At 45.2% G+C, this 23029-nt stretch overlaps 1 protein-coding gene across 5 annotated transcripts in view; it reads right to left on the bottom strand.

Annotated features, from left to right (window-relative positions):
* Positions 1-23029, bottom strand: part of TEX14 (testis expressed 14, intercellular bridge forming factor) — a 109651-nt gene that overhangs the window by 38508 nt on the left and 48114 nt on the right. For all 5 annotated transcript variants that reach the window (XM_040496997.1, XM_040496993.1, XM_040496996.1 and 2 more), the window contains exons 4-12: positions 19682-19847; positions 18521-18657; positions 14416-14497; positions 13394-13524; positions 11544-11657; positions 10366-10489; positions 6874-7052; positions 1866-2017; positions 510-700 (exon numbers count right to left, since the gene is read on the bottom strand). In XM_040496997.1, the coding sequence (XP_040352931.1) occupies positions 510-700; positions 1866-2017; positions 6874-7052; positions 10366-10489; positions 11544-11657; positions 13394-13524; positions 14416-14497; positions 18521-18657; positions 19682-19847 (1276 nt within the window). The remainder of the gene's footprint in view (positions 1-509; positions 701-1865; positions 2018-6873; positions 7053-10365; positions 10490-11543; positions 11658-13393; positions 13525-14415; positions 14498-18520; positions 18658-19681; positions 19848-23029) is intronic.

Genomic DNA, 23029 nt, shown 5'->3' with positions numbered 1-23029 from the left:
GACTGTAATCCAAATTAGCTAATTCATTGTTATTACCAATATATATATTTTTAATTTTAGAGAGAGAGCGTGAGCAGGAGTGAGGGGCAGAGGGTGAGACGGGGGGGAATCTTAATCTCCGTTCAGCAAGAAGCCCGATATGGGGCTCTATCCCATGACCCTGGGATCATGACCTGAGCCAAATCAAGAGTCAGACGTTCAACCAACTGAGCCACCCAGGCACCCCTAATATTTTTTAAACAGTAACAATAGCTTCCAGTCACTGAATAGCATTATGTGCCTACAGGATACCTCTACTATGTGCCAACCTTCTCCAGCCCTCCTCATCAATTTCCTGCTGCCCTAACCAAGTGAAGCAGCTAGCAGCTCCTTTTCTTGGGAGCACAGAAAGGATATGATGAAATGAGGATTTCCAAAACTTCTTTCAACTAGCTTCTTCCTCATCTCTAACCCCCTATGCCTCTGTGACGAGTAAGCTGAAATAAAGTCCTAACAGCTTCAGAGCTTACCTTTAAGTCGTTCTTCAAAATGTACCGGATATCTTGAAGGTTCATAGTTCGGTCTTTCTGCTTGACCTGGATGCCTGACTTAACAATATCATAATAAGGTTTTGGAAGCCTTACATCAGCTTCTAAATAATTTCCCAAGACTATGGCTTCTTTAATAACTGAGCCATCTAAGCCATTCCAGGGTATGTTATCTGGTAAAGAAAAAGTCACAGGAAAAAGTAACATAAAGAAATCATGTTTTAAAAAAAGAAGAAATCATGTAAAATTGGGTAATTGGGGTAACCTTAGTTAAGTCACTCAACCCCTTTAAACATTAATTTCTCTTTATAGAAAAAACTATCTGGATGACCAGTCATAGACAAGAAACCACTTTACCCATTTACCAGGGAAATCCCTGCTACGGAGACAGGAACAAGTACTGTCAGAATTATGTACATGTGGGCTCCCTGCTGGCAGACCTGGAGACCACAGGAAATGTTTCATGGCATCAGGATGGGCAGCTCAGTGCACTCCTCTCATGGAAGGTGTGGTTTTGCCTCTCAGATTGTAAACACTTCTAAATGAGAGGGAACACTCACTTACCTCCTCAGTGAATGTGGTTTTACTGTATATATATGTGTGTGTGTGTGTGTGCGCGCGCGCATGCGCGCGCCCTCTCCTGAAAGATTCCTTCTATCTTCAGATATGTGATCACTTCCTTAGCATTAGGGTCTTGAAGGATTGAATGGCTTCCATATCTGTCAGGTGACACTGCTTATATACACACTGAACTCTAGGTGTATTTGGTTTCATAGTTTATTTCTCAGAGGCCAGTCTTTTCCCCTCGTTTACAAGTTCTTAAAGGGCACCTCACAGAGACCCTTAAGCACTGACAGCAATATTCAGTTTAAAAACTATGTTTGGATTGGGGCACCTGGGTGGCTTAGTCGATTGAGCGCCTGACTTTGGCTCAGGTCATGATCTCACAGCTTGTGAGTCCAGGCCCATCAGGCTTGCTGCTGTCAGCGTGGAACCTACTTCAGATCCTCTGTCCCCCTTTCTCTCTGCTCCTTCCCTTCTCATGCGCTCTCTTTCTCAAAAATAAATAAACATTAAAAAAAAAAAAAAAAAACTTTGCTTGGATTAAATGCATCACCACTAATAGGAGGATAGGTTGGCTTTGCTGAGTCTCAAAGAACAAGTCAAAAGAGATTTCTGGACAATCACCTCATATCTTCTATTAAGTACAAAGAAGTTTCCGTGAAGAAATCTCTTTTTCCTATGTTCTGAATTTTCATAAAAGTAACTCCTGTGAAAAAAAAAAACCCAACCCAAGAGTAGAGACTCTGGTCATAGTGAATGTGCTCTTGGATCTACCTGTTAAAATCTCCTGTATGATCATCGAAAAGCTGTAGATGTCCGACTTCACTGTGGCTGCCTTCTCTAAGATCACCTCCGGGGCAGCCCAGTTGTACAGCTGGGTTGGGAGGGGCACTCGAGTCAGGTCCCTGTGTACACGTCCATCCTGGCTACAGAAGGAAACACAAGGTCAGACTCATGTCTTAAAGGATCATCATGACCATCACACAGTACCTCTGTGAAACATCTACCTCTGAAGACTGGCAACCTCCTTGAGCTTCTAGAAACCCAACTAGACCCTGAGCTAACCCTCGCTGCCTGCTGTTTCAACCTACCTGAGTGGGCCCTGCCCACCCTCCAACCTCATCTGGCTCTCTCTCACTCAAGTCACAGGGGCCTTCTTTGAGTTTCTCCAGCATGCCAAGTACATCACCATTTCAGGTCTTTGCACTGGAAACTGGCTTCTTTTGCATGCCATGCTCTGCCCAGAGATCCTAGCTTGACTGGCTGCTTCTTATAAGAAAGGTATTAGCTTGAAAATTACCTCTTCAGAAAGGCCTTCCCTGACCACCTGTAGTCCTGTTTTATTGGCTTCAGAGCACATATTATCTGAAGTTTTGTTCATTTACTTACTGTTTATTATCTGTCTCCCCTCTGCTAGAGTCAGCTCCATGAGAAGAGGCACCTTATCTGTCTTTTATATCATGTATCTCTAAACTTACATGAGGGCCTCAATGCCTACTTAAGACTTTGTCAAGACCCCCCTCAAGCTCCATCTGCTTTATCAAAGTCCCTTGTGGGACTCCTCCAATTCCTGTGATTGCTTCTCTTCTGAACTCTGCCCTCTTGGGAACAAGTCCTTTCAGTTCATCACTCAAAGGTTCACTGATGTGTTTGAAAAACTCAACTGGGTCCCAACTAGACTCCTTGAGAACTAAGTCATAGCATCCTCAATATCTGCTGAGCCAACAAGAGTCCTCAGGGTGAAGTTAGCGCCCACTTCCATCTACAGGTGTCATGAAAATCTAATGAGACCTTGTATGTGGAGAACTCTCTGAGCCATAAAGCACTATGCAAGTAAGTTATTAATATGAATGTTATGGTAGGCATTTGGTAAAGACTGAGGACTGCTAAGTTGAGAATTAAGTTTTTGAGGCACCTGTGTGGCTCAGTTGGTTAAACATCCGACTTCGGCTCAGGTCATGATCTCACAGCTTATGAGTTCAAGTCCTGCATTGGGCTCTGTGCTGACAGCTCAGAGCCTGGAGCCTGCTTCGGATTCTGTGTCTCCGTCTTTCCCTGGCCCTTCCCCCACTCATGCTCTGTCCCTCCCCCCGCCTCAAAAATAAACATTAAAAAAATTTTTTTAAAGCAAGTGACCAGAAGTTCTTTGCTGGTCTAGTGAAGGCCAGATTTGAGGATGGGATGGGCTTCTTGGGACTTTGAGCAAACCTCCCTAAATAATATTTCTTCTAGCAGAGCTTTTGGTAGATGGCAGTGAGTTCAGGAAATCATGAAATGAAAGCTGGTATTGACTTTTTGGTTGTATTGCTAAATAGTTAGATGTGGCCTAGTATAATGTGAACAGCATACAAGCATGCCAATATCACAGGAAAAGCAATGGAGTGTTTTCCCACCAGAGAACTCTGAAGTCCTAGTATGAAGTCCTAGTCCTACTCTGAAGACCTAGTATGTTTGGCTCTTCACTTCACAGGCTGATTCTCCAAGGGAAACACTCACTACATTCTCAGACCTCTTAGGCTTGTCTAAGGTTCAGATAAGGGTAAGTCACTTACAACCAGTATTTATATCCTTTCTCTTTTACTTCCACTCACCTTCTTCTCTTACAATCCTCCTTTCCTCTCTGTTAAAGATAGTCGTAGCTCTCTCTGACCCTCCCCCGTTCATGCTCTGTCTCTCTCTGTCCCAAAAATAAATAAAAAAGTTGAAAAAAAAAAAAAAAAGATAGTCGTAGGGGGGTGGGGGGGTGGCGCTTCTTTTCTGGCTGTCATTCTGGGGCAGTTATTTTTCTGAGCTTCAGCTCTGACATCATTAAAATTACATTTGGCTACAGCTATGTGATACCACTTGCAAGGTCAATCCCAGCTCTAAAGATTCCACTAAGAAGGAGTTGAAGAATAAGAAAAACTGCTCTGTCATTTTCATACCATGAGATGGAGTGTTACCCTTGACAATGACATTCAACAAATAAAATGTTTCCAAAAATAAATGTGGAATTGAAAGCTATTTTGGATTCTTGGATCCCAGCTCATGTTATCAGCTGTCAAAGAAGGATGTGCCATTGTGGCTGTAACTGCTCGCTGACTGACATTTCTGCCTGAGATTCCATTCTGAGGTCAGCAAACCCAAAAGGAAACACACACCTTCCTACTCAGTTATCTCCCAGCCCCTCATTTGACTAATCTGTGAACACCAGCTTCTCAATGCATCTCACATTTTTCACTTCTATTCTGAGTCTGTAGTCACCACCACACCCTACACAGTGGCCTCCTAGTTGGGCTTCCTATCCTCAACCTCTGATCCATTCTCTCCTGATAGCCCTCTACCACTTGGTTGTAGCCATAGCTGGGTAACTTCAGACCAGCTCTTCACCTCTCTGGGCCTTGGTTTCCTCATCTGTAAAAGACAAGATTGGGCTGGGGCATCTCCAAAGTTCTAGTTCACTCTAGGATTCACATTTCTACAGAGAGCTCAGGCAGAAGAAACTGTTATACCTCCATGTAAACAACAGATGGTGCTCCATCACCAGCAAATAGATTGTATTCTTTCACAGGCTTCCTGAAAAGCCTTTGTTATGGAAGACAAAAATGTCCAAACACCTTAGCTTTCACTGCTGCGAGCACATAGCCAAAGTGACCAATCCCATTCTGAACAATTTCGAGTTTTCCCATCATCTACACTCATCTGTTCACTTAACCAACAAATACCGAGGACTTACTACATGACAGGCCCTGAGCTGAAAATGAACATGCACCGTTCCTGCCCTCTCAAAGGTCACCATCTGGTGGGACAGACACATAGCTGTGGAGGAAAGGAATATGCTAAGTACTCGGGGACCAGAACTTCAGTACAGGCTTCACGGGTGTGGTGAGAGACTGTGCCTGAGGAAAATGTAAAGGATAAACAGGCAAGTTATTCACTGAGAGGTGGCCTATACTGAAAGAGGCTTTGGAGGGCCAAGCAGGGAATGGGAAGTGAGAAGGTTGGCACTGTGGGTAGAGCCTCACGTTGGAAGGCTTCCACACCCTGCAAAGTGCCTGGACTTAAATCATGTAGGCAATGGGGAGACACTGAAAGGTTTTCACTGGAACTGAGAATGGACTTGATCCAAGGCTGTGCAGCTCAACTGGGGACAGCTGTCTGGCCTCTACCAGTTCTCATGTGGACAAGTACTACAGTTACACCCTAACTGCTTCCCTGCCTCTCTCCTGTCTCCTCTCAGCCCCTTCTTCACATGTAGGAACGAGAAGGATCTTAGCCTGTCAATCATCCATGACACCATCCGCTAAATAAATAAATAAATAAATAAATAAATAAAGCCCTTCAAGCATCCCAATGTTCTTAGGATAAAATAAAAACTCTTCACCAAGGTCCACAGAGCCAAACACAACCAATTCCCCCCTTAAAGGACTAAGGGCATGCGTGGTTTGGGAAGCAAGACTTTCTGTTTCATTCATTCAAAAAACATAAGCGGAGTGCCCACCACATGAAGGCCTGCTCTAGGCATTTGAGATACAGCAATGGATAAAATGGAAATCCCTGGAGCACCTGGGTGGCTCAGCGGGTTAAACTTCTGACTTCCATTCAGGTCATGATCTCCTAGTTCGTGGGTTTGAGCCCTGCATTGGTTTCTGTACTGACAGTTTGAAGCCTGGAGCCTGCTTCAGGTTCTGTGTCTCCCTTTCTCTCTCTGCCCCTCCCCTGCTCATGCTCTCTCTGTCTCTCTCAAAAATAAAACATTTAAAGAAAAAAACGGAAATCCCTGCCCTCATAGAGCTTTTCACATAGTGAGAAAAACATTAGAGGGTATGCAAGAAGGAATGACCAGCAGAGAGCCTCCGAAACAAAGCCTCAGTGATTGGTGGGTAGGTGGGGGCAAGGATAAGCCAACATAGGCAGGTCTGATCATGAGCTCTGCCCAGTGGCTCAAGCTTCACAGCAGAGCAGAACCAACAACGGGCTGAGGCTCAGAAGGCAGAAGGCAGCACAGAAGCACAGGGGAGATCCTCTGCCTTCCAGAACCTAGGGGCAGGAGATGGCACATGCCCCCAACTCTCTGGAGGACTTTGACTCTTGCCAACAAGGAAATGAATCCCATCCACCAACCCTAAATGAGGGTGTTGTTTTGTCTCCACCTACCTCACTGTGCTTAGGCCCTCGAGGGCAGGGAATGGCCTTAGTGCCCACCTAGCCAAGCACCTGGCCCAGGAGTAGGAGGTGTGACCAATTGTGAGGCTCATCAGCACCCATCACCTTCTCTCTCCTTCCAAGATGCACAGCTATGGCACATTTCCCAGCCTCTCTGCAGTGCAGAGGTGACTGCAAAGTGGGAAGCCATGACTTAGCCAATTCAGACTGGACCTTAAACACCATGTGCCCCTCCATGTTCTCTCTTCACTGACCAGCAATGCAGAGGACACAGTGAGGGACTGAGACTTGGGGACAAGTGAACCATGGATGGGAGGAACCTAGAACCCAATGGGTGCCCCAATACACAAACTAGACTGCAATGTGAGTGAGAAACACACCTTGGTTTATTAAGCCACTTAAAATTTTGAGTTGAATAGTTAGGGCATTTACACATATTGGCTAATATGGGCTCCTTGCTTGTTAAATGTGCATTAAAATGATAATGTCCTGAGCAGAAGTAACTTCCCTAAAGTCCCTCTAACGTTGACAGACAGGTCAAGGCATTTGGGAAACCTCTTTCCCCAAAAATGAAGAGTTCAGCCCACCAATGAGGAAGAGTCCTGTCCAGATCAGATTCTTTCTCTAGAGCACCCACCTTTCCATCATGTACTCCAGGTTGGTCAGCCTGGCTTCCCCAGCGGAGACAATGTGGATGGCGTAGGAGCTGAGGGAGCGGTGGATAAACCCCCGGGAATGCAAGTATCTCAGGGCATCAGAGATCTGGAGCAGCAGATGCACAATCACCTCCATGTGGAGCACGGGGAACTGGGACCTCTAGAAGCAAGGGATAAAACAGCAAGGAACAACGCTGGGCTCTGGACACTACAGAATGCTTTGCAGTTTCCAAAGTCTTTTCAACTGATCCTCACAGCTACCTAGGGTCCTCATTTTATAAACGGGGACCCAAAAGCTGAAGGTTAAATGACTGGCTTAAGGTCCCACTGACCCTGGCCCTCTGGCTCCAAGCCTAGACTTCTTTCTCTGAACTGAGCTGTTTCACACCACAAAAACTGAAGAGACAGTTCTGAAAGCCTGGTATGTACACCAGGGTGGGCTCACCACCACCACCAATGAGCCTGCCCTGCACCCATCTAAGCCTGTGCTGCTGAGAACTTGGAAGCTTAAAGGACCAGTCCAGCCCCTGTCCCGGGCAGAATGACTGATCCTAAGGGGAAAGAAATTCACTCACACCAATGTAGCTGACTGATCAAAGTCATACTGGTCTCTCCTCAGAGAAATGGCATTCTTTTTTTAAAAAAAAAATTATTGAAATATGATTGACATATAATGTTGTATTAATTTCAGGTGTACAACACAATATTTCAACAGTTCTATACGTTATATAATGCTCACCATGGTAAGTTTAGTCACCATACATTACTACGACATGACTATATTCCCTATGCTATACCTTTCATCTCCATGACGTATTTTGGCTTGTTTTTGTTTTTGCTTTTTTGAGAGAGGGTGCAAGTGAGCGAGGAGCAGATAGGGAGGGTAAGAGAGAGAATCCCACAAGGGGTGAAGAGGGAAGGAGGCGGGGGGAGAGGGAGAGAGGTGGGGGGAGATAAGCGGGGCTCACCTGAAGCGGGGCTTGAGCTCACAAAACTGTGAGATGATGATCTGAGTCAAAGTCCAATGTTTAACTGACTGAGCCACCCAGGTGCCTCTCCATGATTTGTTTTGTAACTGTTAAGTCTGTACCTCTTAATCCTCTTCACCTATTTTTCCCACCCCCTACCCTCTACCCCTCTGGCAACCACTAGTTTGTATTTATGAGTCTATTTCTGTTTGATTGGTTGGTTGTTTAGTTTCCATACACAAGTGAAATGATATGACATTTGTCTTAGTCTGACTTATTTCACTTAGCATAATATCCTCTCTAGGTCCATCCACATTGTTGAAAATGGCAAGATCTCAATCTTTTTTATGGCTGAGTAATATTCCATCTGTGAAACATATTTCATATTATCATAATTTCACATTATATATATGTATATTTACCATATATATTATATATACATATATACACATATCATTATACACATATCATGTAGATATATACATATATCTCACCTCTTCTTTATCCATTCATCTATTTCTGGACACTTAAGTTGTTTCCTTATCTTGACTATTATAAATAATGCTTAGGGGTGCATATATCTTTTTGAATTGGTATTTTCATTTTCTTTTCATAAATACCTAGTAGTGGAATTGCTATATCATATAGTAGTTCTATTTTTAATTATTTGAGAAACCTCCATGCTATTTTCAACAGTGGTTGCACCAATTTACATGCCTATCAACAGTGCAAAATGGTTCCTTTTTCTTTTTTCAAAAAAATTTCTTTATTTATTTTTGAGAGAGACAGAGTATGTGCGGGGGAGGGGCAAAGAGAGAAAGACACAGAATCTGAAGCAGGCTCCAGGCTCTGAGCTATCAGCACAGAGCTTAATGTGGGGCTCGAATTCATGACCTGCAAGATTATGACCTGAGCCGAAGTCAGATGCTTAACCAACTGAACCACTCAGGCACCCCAAAGTGTTCCTTTTTCTCTACATCCTCACCAACACTTATTATATCTTGTCTTTCTGATACTAGCCATTCTGACAGGTATGAGGTGATATCTTATTGTGGTTTTGATTTGCATTTTCCTGATGTTTGGTGATACTGAACATCTTTTCATGTGTGTTTGCTAACTGTATGTCTCCTCTAGAAAAATGTCTATTCGAGTCCTCTACCCATTTTAATCTGATCATTTGGGCCCCCCCCCCTTTTTTTTTTTTTTTTGGTATTTAGTTGCAATATATCATTTGCAAATATCTTCTTCCATTTATAGTCAATTGGCTTTTTGTTCTATTGATGGTTTCCCTGGCTGTGCAAAAGCTTTTTATTTCAGTGTGGTCCCAATAGTTTATTTTTGTTTGTGTTTCCCTTGCCTGAGGAGACATATCCATAAATTTGTTGCTAAAGCCCATATCCAAGAGATTACTACCTATGATTTCTTTTAATACTGTGATGGTTTCAGGTCTCACGTTTAGATCTTCAATCCATTTTGAGCTTATTTTTGTGTATGGTCTAACAAAGTGGTCCAATTTCATTCTTTTGCACATAGCTGTCCAGTTTTCCCAACACCATTTGGTAAAGAAACTGTCTTTTCCCTATTGTATGTTCTTGCCTCCTTGGTTGCACATTAACTGACCATATAAGCCTGGGTTTGTTTCTGACCTCTCTATCCTATTCCCCAGAGAAATGGCATTTTAAGGTATGCCTTCATCAAATGACAGGAGAAGAAAGGGGAGGAGAGGGAAAGGGAGGGGAAGAGAAATAACACTAGTAAGTTCTTAGGCAGAAGAAATGGCTAGCCATTTTGGGAAAGGACTCTTTCTGGAGGGTCTCTTCTCATTCCAGCCTAGGATCTTTAGAATAAAGTCATAGAGAAAGAAAAACAAATGCTTCAGGACCTCTCTGAAGGTACATTTCAGCCCAAAGCACACTTCCTAGGGAGTCAATGGGCCCTGAAAGATGTTCCTACGTCCGTGAGTTCGAGCCCCGCGTCAGGCTCTGGGCTGATGGCTCAGAGCCTGGAGCCTGTTTCCGATTCTGTGTCTCCCTCTCTCTCTGCCCCTCCCCCGTTCGTGCTCTGTCTCTCTCTGTCCCAAAAATAAATAAACGTTGAAAAAAGATGTTCCTACAAAGAAATCTGAAAAGTGAAAGGGAGTGATACAGGTCTGTATATAAACAAACCTCTCTCTACAGCAAAGGCCCTGAAAGAAATAAGTGAAACTACAGGAAAACAGAGCCAGGGGCTGTGTGATTACAGTTAGCTAGAAATGCATCTGTGTGTTTTCTGGGTCTGCTGAACTCTTAGAGGTTTGATGAAGAAACAGGACAGACAATAAAATCACACTAGTTCCAATCAGGTCCTTAAGTGGTGCATTATATACCCTTAGAAAGTAAAGAATTAGGAGGTTTATCGTCCTCACATACACAAATGGGAACTCCATTTCTGGGGTAGGGGGAAGAGGGCAGCGGTGAGAAGCAGAGAGGGCAGCAAGAGAAAATTCACCAAAAAACAGCCATTTACCCGTTCGTGGAGGACACCAAACAGTGTGCCGACAGTGATGCGCTCGTAAACAAGGCGGGTCTTCTCTAGGTCTTGGGACAGGCACACAGCCATCAGCTGTAGCAGGTGCGGGTGCCGCAGCTTACTACAAAACAAAAGCAGCTTCACATGAGGTAGAGGGCAGAAAGATATGATGAAAAAATGAGTGCTTTCCTTCCTCCTAGGCCCCTTGAACACATTCTAAACAAATACCATTTGTACCTAATGTCTTTCTAAGAAAACAGGATGGGTGGGGTGAGATAGGGATAGGGGAATCTATGGTCTCTCACTGATCAGAACCTGAGGGCTTAGTCATGGACAATGATGATGACAAGACACAACATCACCAAGAGCTACTGATCAAGGTACTTTACATGCATCATCTCAACAACCACCTGTACGAAATACTTTATACTCATTTTTGAGATAAGGAAAACAAGGTCAGGGAGATGTCAGAAACTTGCCCAAAGTCACACACCCCTCAGTCTCACATCAAAGCCCACATTGTGTATATGTATCCTTCCAGCCTCCTGGGGTCCCTTTAGGCTGATTTCCCCCAAAAGGAAGAGTTTGGCCTCTGATACATCTCTTGCAGGGGTTGAGTGTCCTACTCAAGGAACTGGGTCCATTCATTCAGCAGTCCTGGTGTGAAACCATGAACCAAGATCCTGCTTTAGCAAGAGCTAAAGGATTAACCCTGGAGCCGTAGGAAACTTAAGGTACTAAGGTACACCCATGGGCATGTCCTCAATGGCAGAGACTCAGTTCCTCAGTTGTGTGGATCTCATGCACAGCCATCATCTATGAAGACAGGACTGTGCATGCTGTCCTCTTGGGCACAGGGCCAAAAAGCCTCAGGGGCTACTGGCTTGGAGGCTGGCTTGGAGACAAGTGTTATGGGAAGTCAATCAGCTAACAGAATTAAGCCCCTCAGCACCACCATTCCCACCCTTCAGGCTATCCATTAATTTCCCTTTCTCTCTCTCTCTTTCTCTAGAAGTCAAATGAGCCCATTCCAACAGTCAGGAAATGCTGAGGCTGAGGGGGGCTGGTCTCCACACCTCTGCAACAGCACCAGCATCAGCACCGTACAGCCCTGAACTTGGGTCTGTAAAGAGACGTGGATTGTAATGCACCAGGCTCTTGGGCTTCTTTCTCACCTGCTGTGTTCCTGCTCTGCAATTAACAAGTCAGCCAGCCGAACCCTGCTGCGGTGAGGATGGGTGGGGAGATTCAGCTCCTTCACTGTGACCCTGCTCCCATTCCACACCAGACTACAAGGGCAGGAGAAAGTGTGAGAGCAAGGAATGAGCAGCTCTCCCAGGCAAAAACAGGAGAAGTGGCATTTACACAGAATCTATAAAGCAACTCCACTCTGCACCATTGGGTCCTCCCTTCCCCTACCCCCCTAGTCCTAAAGCACCCTCTGGAACTTAGTATGAGTGGCAGGAAGTCACTGAAGGATTTGAGGGAGGGAGTGACTCCACCAGGTTTGCATTTCTTTTTCATTTTTCAATGTTTGTCTATGTATTTACTTATTTAAAGTTTATTTTATTTATTTTGAGAGGGACACAGAGAGTGTGAGTGGGAAAGGGGCAGAGAAAGAGGGAGAATCTCAAGCTTTAGCTGCACTATCAGCCCATGCTGGGCTCAAACTCAGAAAACTGAGAGACCTGAGCTGAAATCAAAAGTTGGACGTCCAACCAACTGAGCCACCCAGGAGCCCCTATTTATTTATTGGGGGGGGGGGGGGCAGGGTGGGCAGAAAGAAAGGGAGAGAGAAAATCCTAAGCAGCATCCATGCTGTTAGCACAGAGCCCAATGTGAGGCCTCTATCTCATGAATCGAACCATGAGATTATGACCTGAGCCGAAATCAAGAGTAGAATGCTAGCCAGATGCCCCTGGGTTTGCATTTTAGAAAGACAACAGCATTAGGGGCACCTGGGTGGCTCAGTCAGTTAAGTGTCTGACTTCAGCTCAGGTCATGATCTCACAGTTCGTGGGTTTGAGCCCCGCATTGAGCTCTGTGCTGACAACACAGAGCCTGGAGCCTGCTTTGGACTCTGTGTCTTCCTCTCTCTCTGCCCCTCCCCTGCTCATTCTCTGTCTCTCTCTCTCTCAAAAATAAATAAACATTAAAAAAAAAAAAAAAAGATAACAGCACCAGCAGTGTGGGGAATGGTAGGGAGGGGTGGTCAGAAAATGGGGAACTGGCTAGGAAGCTAGTCTGCGTGAGGGGCACTGATGACTTGAACAAAGACCACAGCAGTAGGACAGAAAGGAGGGGGGACCTGGTAACAAATCTGTGGCACAGGCAGGAAACTAGGGGATAGAGGGCCTCAGGAGTCTGGCAGAGGCCTTTTTGGAAAGGTGTTTCTTCTAGGCAGGGAAGAAGCATCCAGGTTCAAGCAGGCCAAGAAACCTTGGCCAAGACAACTCTTGGGACCCTGCAGGTGCCAGGTCTCTGAGGACTGAGAATACCCCAGGCACTTTTGTCATAGACAAATCCCATTACTGCTTCCCCCGCCCCCGCAGCTGGCTTCCACAGAGGCCTCAATCAATACCCTCTGGCCTATATCAGAGGCCAGACGGTAACCACTAAGCTGCCTCTAACTCTAGAAAACAGAGAGATTAGAACATCATCATGAGTAATCTTTTAGATAAGTTGTTCTGGGGTGGGGGGATGGGGGGCATCTGGCAATGTCTGTAGACGCTCTGAGTTGTCACAGTCACAATGGTGGAAAGGGGTCAGCAGAGGCTGGTACCGGCATCCAGTGAGTAGAAACTAGAGATGCTCTTAAACATCCTACATTGCACAGGACAGCCCCCAACAACGAAGGATACCAGCCAAAAACATCAATGGTGTCCAGGTTGAAAAACCCTGATTTTGACGTATATTCTTCATTGTTTGTGTTTTGGGGGAAACCCTCCACACATAAGGGAATCACATGAAGCCCACCCTTCCTGTGGGACTAAATCAGACCTCCCACTGGCCAGCTTCTGCTTACTTGGTCATGAGCATGTAGGGGCCACTGAAGAAAGAGAAGGTAGGCTCATCATCAGCTTGAATCACTTCCTTTTCTCCAATTACTGGAAGAGATCCCAGGTAGGCCAGCTGTGCTCCCCCTGTGAGATAAAACTGAGAGCAGAGCACAGCTTCAAATTGAGGGGAGAAAAGAGGAAAAGCAAAATGCCCTCAGAATCCTGTGCCAGCTAAAAATAATAACTGCTATTTACCAAAAGTTGCTGAATTCCCCTATGCACTGGACACTATTCTTTAATTTGTACTATCTTTAATCTGCCTAGAAACCCTGCAAGGTTGTAATATTCTTTCCCTTTTACTAGTGAGGAAACCAAGGCTCATGAAGAGAGGTCAGACGCCTGCCTGAAGTACCAGGCTGGGGCTCACAGGCCTCTTGTGCCCCCACAGAACCCAGACCTATGTGCAGCCAAAGCCAACATTCCTGCTCCCTCCTTCCCACCCAAGGCTGCCTAGGCACAACCAACAGACGCGGGGCTAGGGAAAACTGTCAGCAAACATCACCCAGACACCCAGTTACATTCCCAAATGTCTCTCTTTGATGGGCAGAACCAAGAACCCAAAAGATATTTTCCCTCAACACATTTCTCAGTTCAAAATCTCAATGCCTTAAAGGCATTCCAACAAAAAGTTACGGAGGGCAAGTCAACCACCAACAAGACCTACAGGGTCAGTGTAGCTCTCTGCTTCTCTTCAGGGAGACATGTCTGGGGCCCTCACTGGGAATTAATGAAAGGATCATTTTCTAAACTCCCCAAATCTAGCCCAATGTCATTCAAGGGAACTTTCCAGGGCTTTCTCCATTTTTCAGTAAGGACAAGAAGACTAAGAGTTATCTGTCCTGCAAAAGTAGTAAAGAAGAAACATAACACTCTGGAGAAGGTAAGGAAGAAAGAGTTGGACAGGGTTGGGGGACGTGGGGCCAGAGTCAGGGCCAGTTGGCTCTCCAGTTGGCCCTGCAAATGCTGGGTGTCCGTGGCAACCTCTTACCTTCCCAAAGCCAAAGCTGTAGATATTTTGTGCAGAAATGACTCCAGCTTTAAGCAGTCGGTTAGGAGAGCCATTAGGGTTTCTAGAAGTATTTTTAAAAGGAAGAAAAGTAAGAATTAACCATATCCAGAGGAACTGAGCTATGAATTAACCATATCCAGAGCTATGAGAAAGTGTAGTTCATTTTGTCTTTACTACTTGACTTTTTATCATGAAACTACGTAAGAGCCAGCCTATGAGAGGGCCCTGTGATTTCCACCTCCTGGTAATCTTGCTTTTGTGGGTTTCAGATAGGGCAGACCTGTTAGGCCAACTGGGCACTGAATAAATGATGGAGTGGTTGATTTCCAAGGCTAGATCCACCAGAGCTTCTGTTCTGATCACTCTCGGATCCCTTGCTCTGAAGGAGGCCAGCTACCATGTTGTGAGGACACTCTAGCAGCCCTATGGAGAGGCCCAACACCCACTACCAATTTGCCAGCCATGTGAGTATGCTATCTTGGAACTGGATCCTCCAGTCCCAGTGAAGCCTTCAGATGATAAAGCCCTACCTGACATCTTGACTACAACTTTGTAAGAAACCCTAAGCCAGATCCATGTAGCTAAGCCATTCCCTGAATTCTGACCCACAGACATTGTGTGAGATACAAATGTTTACTGCTGTTTGAAATTGCTAAGTTTGGGTGGCTTGGGGGTGGATTCAATATGCAGCAATAGATGATGAGTTCAAATGGTCAAAGTTGGAAAGAATCAAAACATGTCTTTTTTTCTTTTAAGAACAAAACATCTTATCCAGCTTTTATTTTTGTAGATGGGACAAATGGAGCCCAGAGAGGGGGAACCTGCTGGTCTGAGGTCACAGAGCAGCAGGACTGGCCAGACAGACCCTGATACTCATTCCAGCCACTGCTCTTTCCACATACCACACCCAAACCACCACTGTGGGACACTGCACACTGGGACCCCCGCCATGAACTGAGAGTCTGGCAAGGAATGGCTTATATTTCTTTGGCTCCCCAAGGCTGGCATGGCGCCATGCATGTAGTAGGTGCTTACTTAATGCTTTCCGAATGAGTAGTTTAGGCTCAGATTGAAGGACAAAACATTCTGCTAGTGCTGGAGCCATTTTCCCTCCCTCAGCAAATGGCAAAGGAGCTGCAGGTAACAGTGTGTACTCATCCTCACCCCACATCAGCTCTGTGAGGCTCCATGTGCCCACTTTTCATGCACAGAAGCAAATTCTTTACTCTGCTTTCAGAGATACTTTTAGGCTCTATCTCATTAGCAACTTAGGCCAGGCTGTCCCTTCCTCACTTTTAGCTGCTGTGAGGTTTAAATGAAGACTCCACAGTTTGGACTGAGATAAACTGGACATCCCAATTTATACGTAATGTTCCAGTATCATTCGTGGTAGCATCCCCTTCACTCGAAAAGCAGCCCAGCATGGAGCATAAGCTATCTGGTCAACGTAATCTGAGTGGACATGCCCCCTTCTTACACCAAATTCTTAATCTCCTCTAGAAACAGAGGCTTCATGCTCAGGCCTCAAATATCCAGGGGACAACAACTGTTTCCTGCCCAGGGGAACAGATTTTGAGGTGGCAGCAATGGCATGCCTCCCCAGCAGCACCAGAACAGGAGGATACCATTGACACTACTCCCCCTTCCCATCTGGGGCTTCTCAGGTATGTGAGTGGCTTTTTAAAGGGTATGAGTTCCGTTTAAGCAGAGGAACTGGCAGTTCTCCAGCAGGGACCTGGACTATAACTACAATCAGATCAACATTTCTTGCTCTTTTACCTGAATTTCTCGGGCCATGTCTATTTAAGTAAATTCAGCTGGGTGGAAGGGGGAAAACTGACTTCCGTTATCTATAACAACACAACCATCTGTTCTTCTCAATTCAGTGCTTTTTCTTTCCCCCCAACCAGGCTCTACGTAAACACGTACCTGTGAGGAATCTTACCGACATGGGCCTCACTCACAGATCTGAGAAGCCAGTTCTTATCTCAAGGATTCATGTGTTTTCTTCACATTAAAAAGGGGGATGTAAAAAAAAAAAAAAACCGGGGGGGGGGATGTATGTACTTCCACTCTACTTTCCATTAAGTACTGCATGGTCCAACCCCATTAAAAAAATAATGTTTCATCTAACTATAAAATAAATGCTACATCTAGATTAGTATCTGAAATTTGTTAGGTTTTTTAACACTTAACTTGGATTTTCCTTTAGGCTGGCCCTTGTACTCCCTCACCTTGTACTCAGCCCTACCATACAACAAGCAGTGAAGGGCTGGTGATGGTGAGCAAGACACACACAGGCCTTGCCCTCTTGGGGTTGTGGAACTGTATAAAATTTCTGAATGTGACAGACTCCATTTTGAAGTTCCAACTTCTTTTCCAACTAATGAACTCCTGAACTGGGCCAGAAGCAGCAATGGTTTCACAAAGCAGTTGCCCATAAAATTCAACAGAACAAATGGCATTCACGCCATAAAACTGTTGGTATGAACTGTAAGACAGAATAGTTTACTAATGCACACCAAGAATAGTTTTATTTGACAGCACCAAAAAAAACAGAGTAATCAAAAATAGCTCAAGGGGTGCCTGGGTGGCTCAGCTGGTTGAGCTGACTTCAGCTCAGGTCATGAACCCACTGATCTTGAGTTCGAGCCCGGCGTAGGGCTCTGTGCTGACAGCTCAGAGCCTGGAGCCTGCTTTGGACCCTGTGTCTCCTTCTCTCTCTGTTGCTCCCCTACTTTCTCTCTCTCTCTCTCCCTCTCTCTCTCTCTCTCTCAAAAATAAAGAAAGGTTAAAAAAAAAAAAAAAAACCCAGCTCAAGCAGTTACTTAGTACCAGTTAACAGGCTTTTTCCTCTTCTCTTCTTTATCTAAGTTCTATAATTAGCCCCCTTCTTTCTCACAAAAAAGACTCACTTTCCCCCACTTTTCTGCTTGGTACCAGAATCTGTGCTCCCTGAATTGCAATTCTGAGACCCCAAATAAAAGGTCTTTGTGTCTTGTTCAGTTTTGCCTCCTTTTCTCAGTTAGCAGTGTTCAGTCTTATTAGAAACAGGCAAGAACATATATAAATAAAATCATTACAAACTGGGACAAGTCTCTCCAAACTCTGAAGGAGGGAACTCCACACAAGGGGGAGGGCAAGGACAGGCAAGGAGCCGAGCTCAGCAGGGCCTCCAAGGTCAGATGAGGAAGTAGGAGTTTATTCTGATAGCTATGGGGAATGACCTAAAGGGTTTTTGGCAGAGACTGGCAAGAGTGGCAGGGGGGCGTGGGGGGAGCAGTTAGAAGTAACTAGACCTCAAGGGAATTAACTCATTTTTCCTAAGAAGCCAACGGCACCCAGAAAGAAAACCAGGACTTGTGCAGGGAAGGACAGGACAAGGAAGCCTGCGAGGGTGTGACAAGTCTTACAACTCTGACTACAGAAAGTGATGCCATCAGAGAAAATCAAAATGGAAAGGATTCTCTGGATACAAACCCTGAATTAATAAAGTCCTAAGAACTTTATTTTATTTTGTTTAATTTTAAGCCATAAGAATTTCAAATAGCTAGGCAGTTGAGCATGGAGATAAACCTGAGGCCCATCTCCTGCAGCTGTGATGGGGTTAGGTGGGCTGCCCACTAGCTGGCAGCAAATCACGCCAGCTTAACACAGCCTGAGGACGCTAGGTTAAGCATTTGTATTCTTTTGTAGTCTTAGAGATAAAGGAACACTCTTTCCATGGTTTGGGAGAGGACAAAAAATCCAGTTGGCTGCTCTGCTGGGAAGGAGTTTTCTGCAGGGCTCCTCACACCTGAAAAGTTCTTTCTTTGCTAACCACAGGGTGGTGCCCACTAGAGCCCAGAACTCATTTCCCCTGGACATTCCTGGATAGGGACACGACAGCTGAAGGTGCTCCTCTGGGTACATTTTTAAGCGGCCACATCCTCTCCTTCAGAGCTCACCACTTAGGGTGGGCCAGATCCTGGAGGGGACCAATATGGAGGGGACCATGGTGGCTCACGGTGCAGGACTCCTACAAGAAAGGCTGGGATGATGCCCGCCGAATATTCCACTTGGCTCAGCTCAAGGCAGCACTCACCCCTGTATAAGGCCACCAAGCCGGGGTGGGCCACTGATGAGCCGCTGAGGGGAGTCAATCTTCTTTAGGAGGTCATAGGAGAAGCCCTGTATGATGGCCTGCATGTGTGAGGCACAGCGCTGCATGAACTCCACCATCTGCAACACAGCGTGAAGATGCTCAGTGCTGAGGCAACTAGTGGACCCTGGCTTTCAGTGCAACTGGAAGAGTCTGACATGAATGGAGCTGAGGAGCCAGGAGCCCCTGACAGGGAAATCTCTGGAAAGGGAAGGGCTCAAGTGATTTTTTTTTTTTACAGAATGTTTCCAGAGAGGTGATTTGGCAATCATTTCCTCCAACTCCCTCCATTAACAGATGAGGAAACTGAAGCAGAAGGAGCAAAATTACTTGTCTAAGGCGAACAGCTAATGAGTTGGAGAACCAGGGGGAGGGAAGGGAGGCCTCTGCCCACCTCCCTCCTCCCTCCACATGCCAAGTATTGTGCACGCACTTTATGCTTTACATCTGTTATGTTATTTAGACCTCATTCAAACGCATCACACCTGCCAATGTGCAGCCTCAACAGGTTATGTAATGTCAGTGGGCCTCAGTTTCCTCATCTGTTAAATGGGGACAATAACGGCATCTACATGACTGATTTATTGTGAAGATTAAATGACTTAATACTGAGCTAATTTAATTCAGAAACTCTGATGTGTAGTTAAGTGCTAGTCAAGGGTCAAAATTACAACTGTTCTCCCTCCTCAGGTGCTTGGGAGGCTCAGTCGGTTAAGCGGCCAACTTCAGCTCAGGTCATGATCTCACTCACAGTTTGTGGGTTCAAGCCCCGCATCAGGCTCTGTGCTGACAGCTCAGAGCCTGGAGGATGATTTGGATTGTGTCTCCTTCTCCCTCTGTCCCTCCCCTGTCGCACATGGTCTCTCAAAAAAAACTCTTCTTCCTTCTCACTGAATGGATGGCCAGGAAAGAAAAGTTCACTAATCTTGCCTGAGGTTTTATAGCTGGGTAACTTGCTTCAACCCAGGCCTGTGTGTCCAGTGCCGAAAGCAAGACCACTACAAACCTTGTGCTGTCCCCAGGATCAGCCCCTGATCCCTGGGCTCCTGGCTCCCAGCCCAGTGCTCTGCCTTGGCTGTGGCTACAGAGTGGGCCCAACCTTACCACGGTGCTGCGCTCCTTCCCTGCTGTCAGGGCCCAGGTCTGTGGATTTTGACCCTTCTCGTCGTGGAGTCGAAGATCACCCCCTGCATCCAGCAGTTTACTGAGGATCCACTGATTCCCTGAAAATGCTGCTGCATGAACAGGGGTGCTCCCATCAAAGCAGCGGCTGGAGGGGAAAGTAGCAGTGTAAGGTGGGGGGGATTCAATGGGTGACACAAAAAGCTGTCTTTTTACAAAGGAAACCTTTGGGAGGATATAATAATATCATTTGTGAGGCTTTGCCAACAGGAGCTTTATACACATCCTCTTTTTCCACCCTTACCTCTACCCTTCAAGGTGGTATCATTTTCCAATATACAGATAAGGAAACAAAAGGGCAAAGCTGAAATTCATACCCAAGTATGGGTCTGGTTCCAAATCTGGTATCCCTTTTCCCATTGCCCTTTGATACTGGCTGCTCTGAAGCAATTTCTTCATGTGTGTAGGGTCTCGAGGTCAGGCTGGTGAAGCACAACCTAACCAGACACCATCCCTCTCTTGTGAGAATGTCTCTATCTCCCAAATCCCCCAGTAGAGGCCCGCAAAACCTTGGCACCAGCAATCTGATCAAGAATCTACAGGGCCCAGGGACGCCTGGGTGGCTCAGTAGGGTTGAGCGTCCAACTTTGGCTCAGGTCATGATCTCATGATTCGTGAGTTCGAACATCGTGTCGGACTCTGTGCTTGACAGCTCAGAGCCTAGAGCCTGCTTCTGATTCTGTGTCTCCCTCTCTCTGCCCGTACTCCGCTCATACTCTCTCTCTCAAAAATAAACATTAAAAAAAAAAAGAAAATTAAAAAAAAAAAAAGAATCTACAGGGCAGCTGGGTGGCTCAGTTGGTTAAGTATTGACTCTTGGTTTTGGCTCAATTCATGATCTCATGGTTTGTGAGTTCAAGCCCCACATGGGGCTCTGTGCTGAGGGTACTGAGCCTGCTTGAGATTCTCTCCATCTCTGCCCCTTCCTTGCTTGTGTTCTCTCTCTCTCAAAATAAATAAATAAACTTAACAAAAAAAATCTGCAACTCAGGAAAACGTCACCAAAGCCAATTAACAATCTGAAGCATAAGGGGGTGGCATTTATTGTGTTCAGAATACAATGATATGTGATATATAGCTGTGGTTTCTTAACCTGGCTGCACATTAGGACCACACAGGAAGCTTACTGTGGTTCTTGTGAAAAAGAAACAAAAACAGGAGAAGGCAGAGGGAAAAGAGAAGGAGAAGAAGAAACAAAATGAAAACGGAGGAGGAAGTTGAGAAGAAAGAAAGGAGCCCTTCTTAGAGTCTGTACTCATTGACTCCGCTTGGTCCCACAGGCATCTGACCCTGGGCATTCAGTAGGCTCCAGCCACCACAGCATTTCCTTTGAGTACTTAAGAATACAGCTTCCCCCCAGAAATTTTCCTTCACCTTGATCAGAAGTTCAGAAGAAGATAAATGTGAAAATGGTCCTATCACAAAATACAAACCCATGTGGTTTGCCTTCCTCCCTTTGACAACATCCTTTCCTACCTCCCCCTGGTACCATGGGGACTTCTAAAAAAGGAAAGTCAAACTGAGTTCTTAAGGCCTGGGCTCCTGGTCTCATCTCTATCATTAATGCACCATTATGGGCCAGTCACTTAAATTTTCTGGGCCTCAGTTCCCTAAACTGGAATATTAAATGTTTGAATGATTTGATCTTTAAAGAGCCCAACTCTAAGCCTGCACAAAACAGATGTAATTGAAGATGACTGGAAAATACTGCATTTTTGCTGAGAACTCCAGGGATTCCCCAGTGTGGCTTCCTACAATGCTCTTACCTACAAACAGGTGAGACAGCCTTTCCTTTCTGAGCTTTGAAATTATTATTATTTTTTTTAACATTTATTCATTTTTTTTTAAATTTTTTTTCAACATTTATTCATTTTGGGACAGAGAGAGACAGAGCACGAACGGGGGAGGGGCAGAGAGAGAGGGAGACACAGAATCGGAAACAGGCTCCAGGCTCTGAGCCATCAGCCCAGAGCCCGATGCGGGGCTCGAACTCACGGACCGCGAGATCGTGACCTGGCTGAAGTCGGAAGCTTAACCGACTGCGCCACCGAGGCGCCCCTAACATTTATTCATTTTTGAGAGAGAGAGAGCATGAGCATGAGCAGGAGAGAGGCAGAGAGAGAGAAAGAGAGAGGAAGAATCAGAATCTGAAGCAGGCTCCAGGCTCTGAGCTGTCAGCACAAAGCCCCACACAGGGCTTGAACTCATGGACTGCGAGATCACGAACTGAGCCGAAATCAGACACTTAACAGACTGAGCCACTCAGGCTTTGAAATTAAACCCTGAGCCCCTGAGCTTTGAAATTAAACATTAATACAGGACAGGAGAGTGTATGTGAGTCTAGAAGGAAACAGCAAAATGTTCACTGTATTAAGTTATATCTGGGTTATACAAACCTAATACTTGTCAATTGGCATTTTTTCATTATACTTTTGCAAGCTTCCAAGTTTTCTCCCACTAAGCAAGCAAGCTTATAACAAAAAACAAAACCTCCCCCCCAAATCTTCTGACATCAATAATTTTTTTTAATGTTTATTTATTTTTGAGAAAGAAAGAGATCATGAGTGGAGGAGAGAACAAGGGAGACAGAATCTGAAGCAGGCTCCTGGCTCTGAGCTGTCAGCACAGAGCCCTATGCGGGGCTCGAACCCATGAAACATGAGATCATGACCTGACCCGAAGTCGGACACTCAACCGACTGAGCCACCCAGGCGCCCCGACATCAATACTTTTTAAAGTACATTAAACAGGGCCTCCTCATGTGAGATGGGAATGCTATTTTATGACTTTTATTATTGTATTCTGGAATTCCTGTGAAAATCAGCCAGAATCAAGTAAGTATTCAAAATCTGTTTCTGGTTCTGTCCAATAGGAACTGTAAAAATACCTACTGTCCCCTCCCTCTTGAGAAGGTGGTTGTAAAGATCAAAGGAGCTGGTGCCTGGGAAAGCCCTGGGAAAAGCAAAAGTGCTACACAGAGAAGAGATGTTCAAGCGTAGCTTATTGATTACATTACACTGCTGTACCATATTATAAGTTGGGCCAACGATTAAACTCAGATTCTTTTAGACCACAATTACAAGTCATCCTGAGAAACTGATGCCAAGTATATTAAAGAAGAACTTGGTTGGTGGGTATATTAAACTGCTTAAGTGAATCATACAAATTGTAACCTGGGGTGGAAATATGGCAATTGTGCTGTTAATAACTAATTAATTAAGATCAAATTATTTCACTGGGCCTAGTAAAACTGCTTAGAAAGCTTTTTAT

Source organism: Herpailurus yagouaroundi, unplaced genomic scaffold (assembly GCF_014898765.1).
Source record: "Herpailurus yagouaroundi ecotype Mexico unplaced genomic scaffold, PumYag 189, whole genome shotgun sequence".
Lineage (NCBI taxonomy): Eukaryota > Metazoa > Chordata > Mammalia > Carnivora > Felidae > Herpailurus > Herpailurus yagouaroundi.
This window is presented reverse-complemented; position numbering and strand designations above follow the sequence as displayed.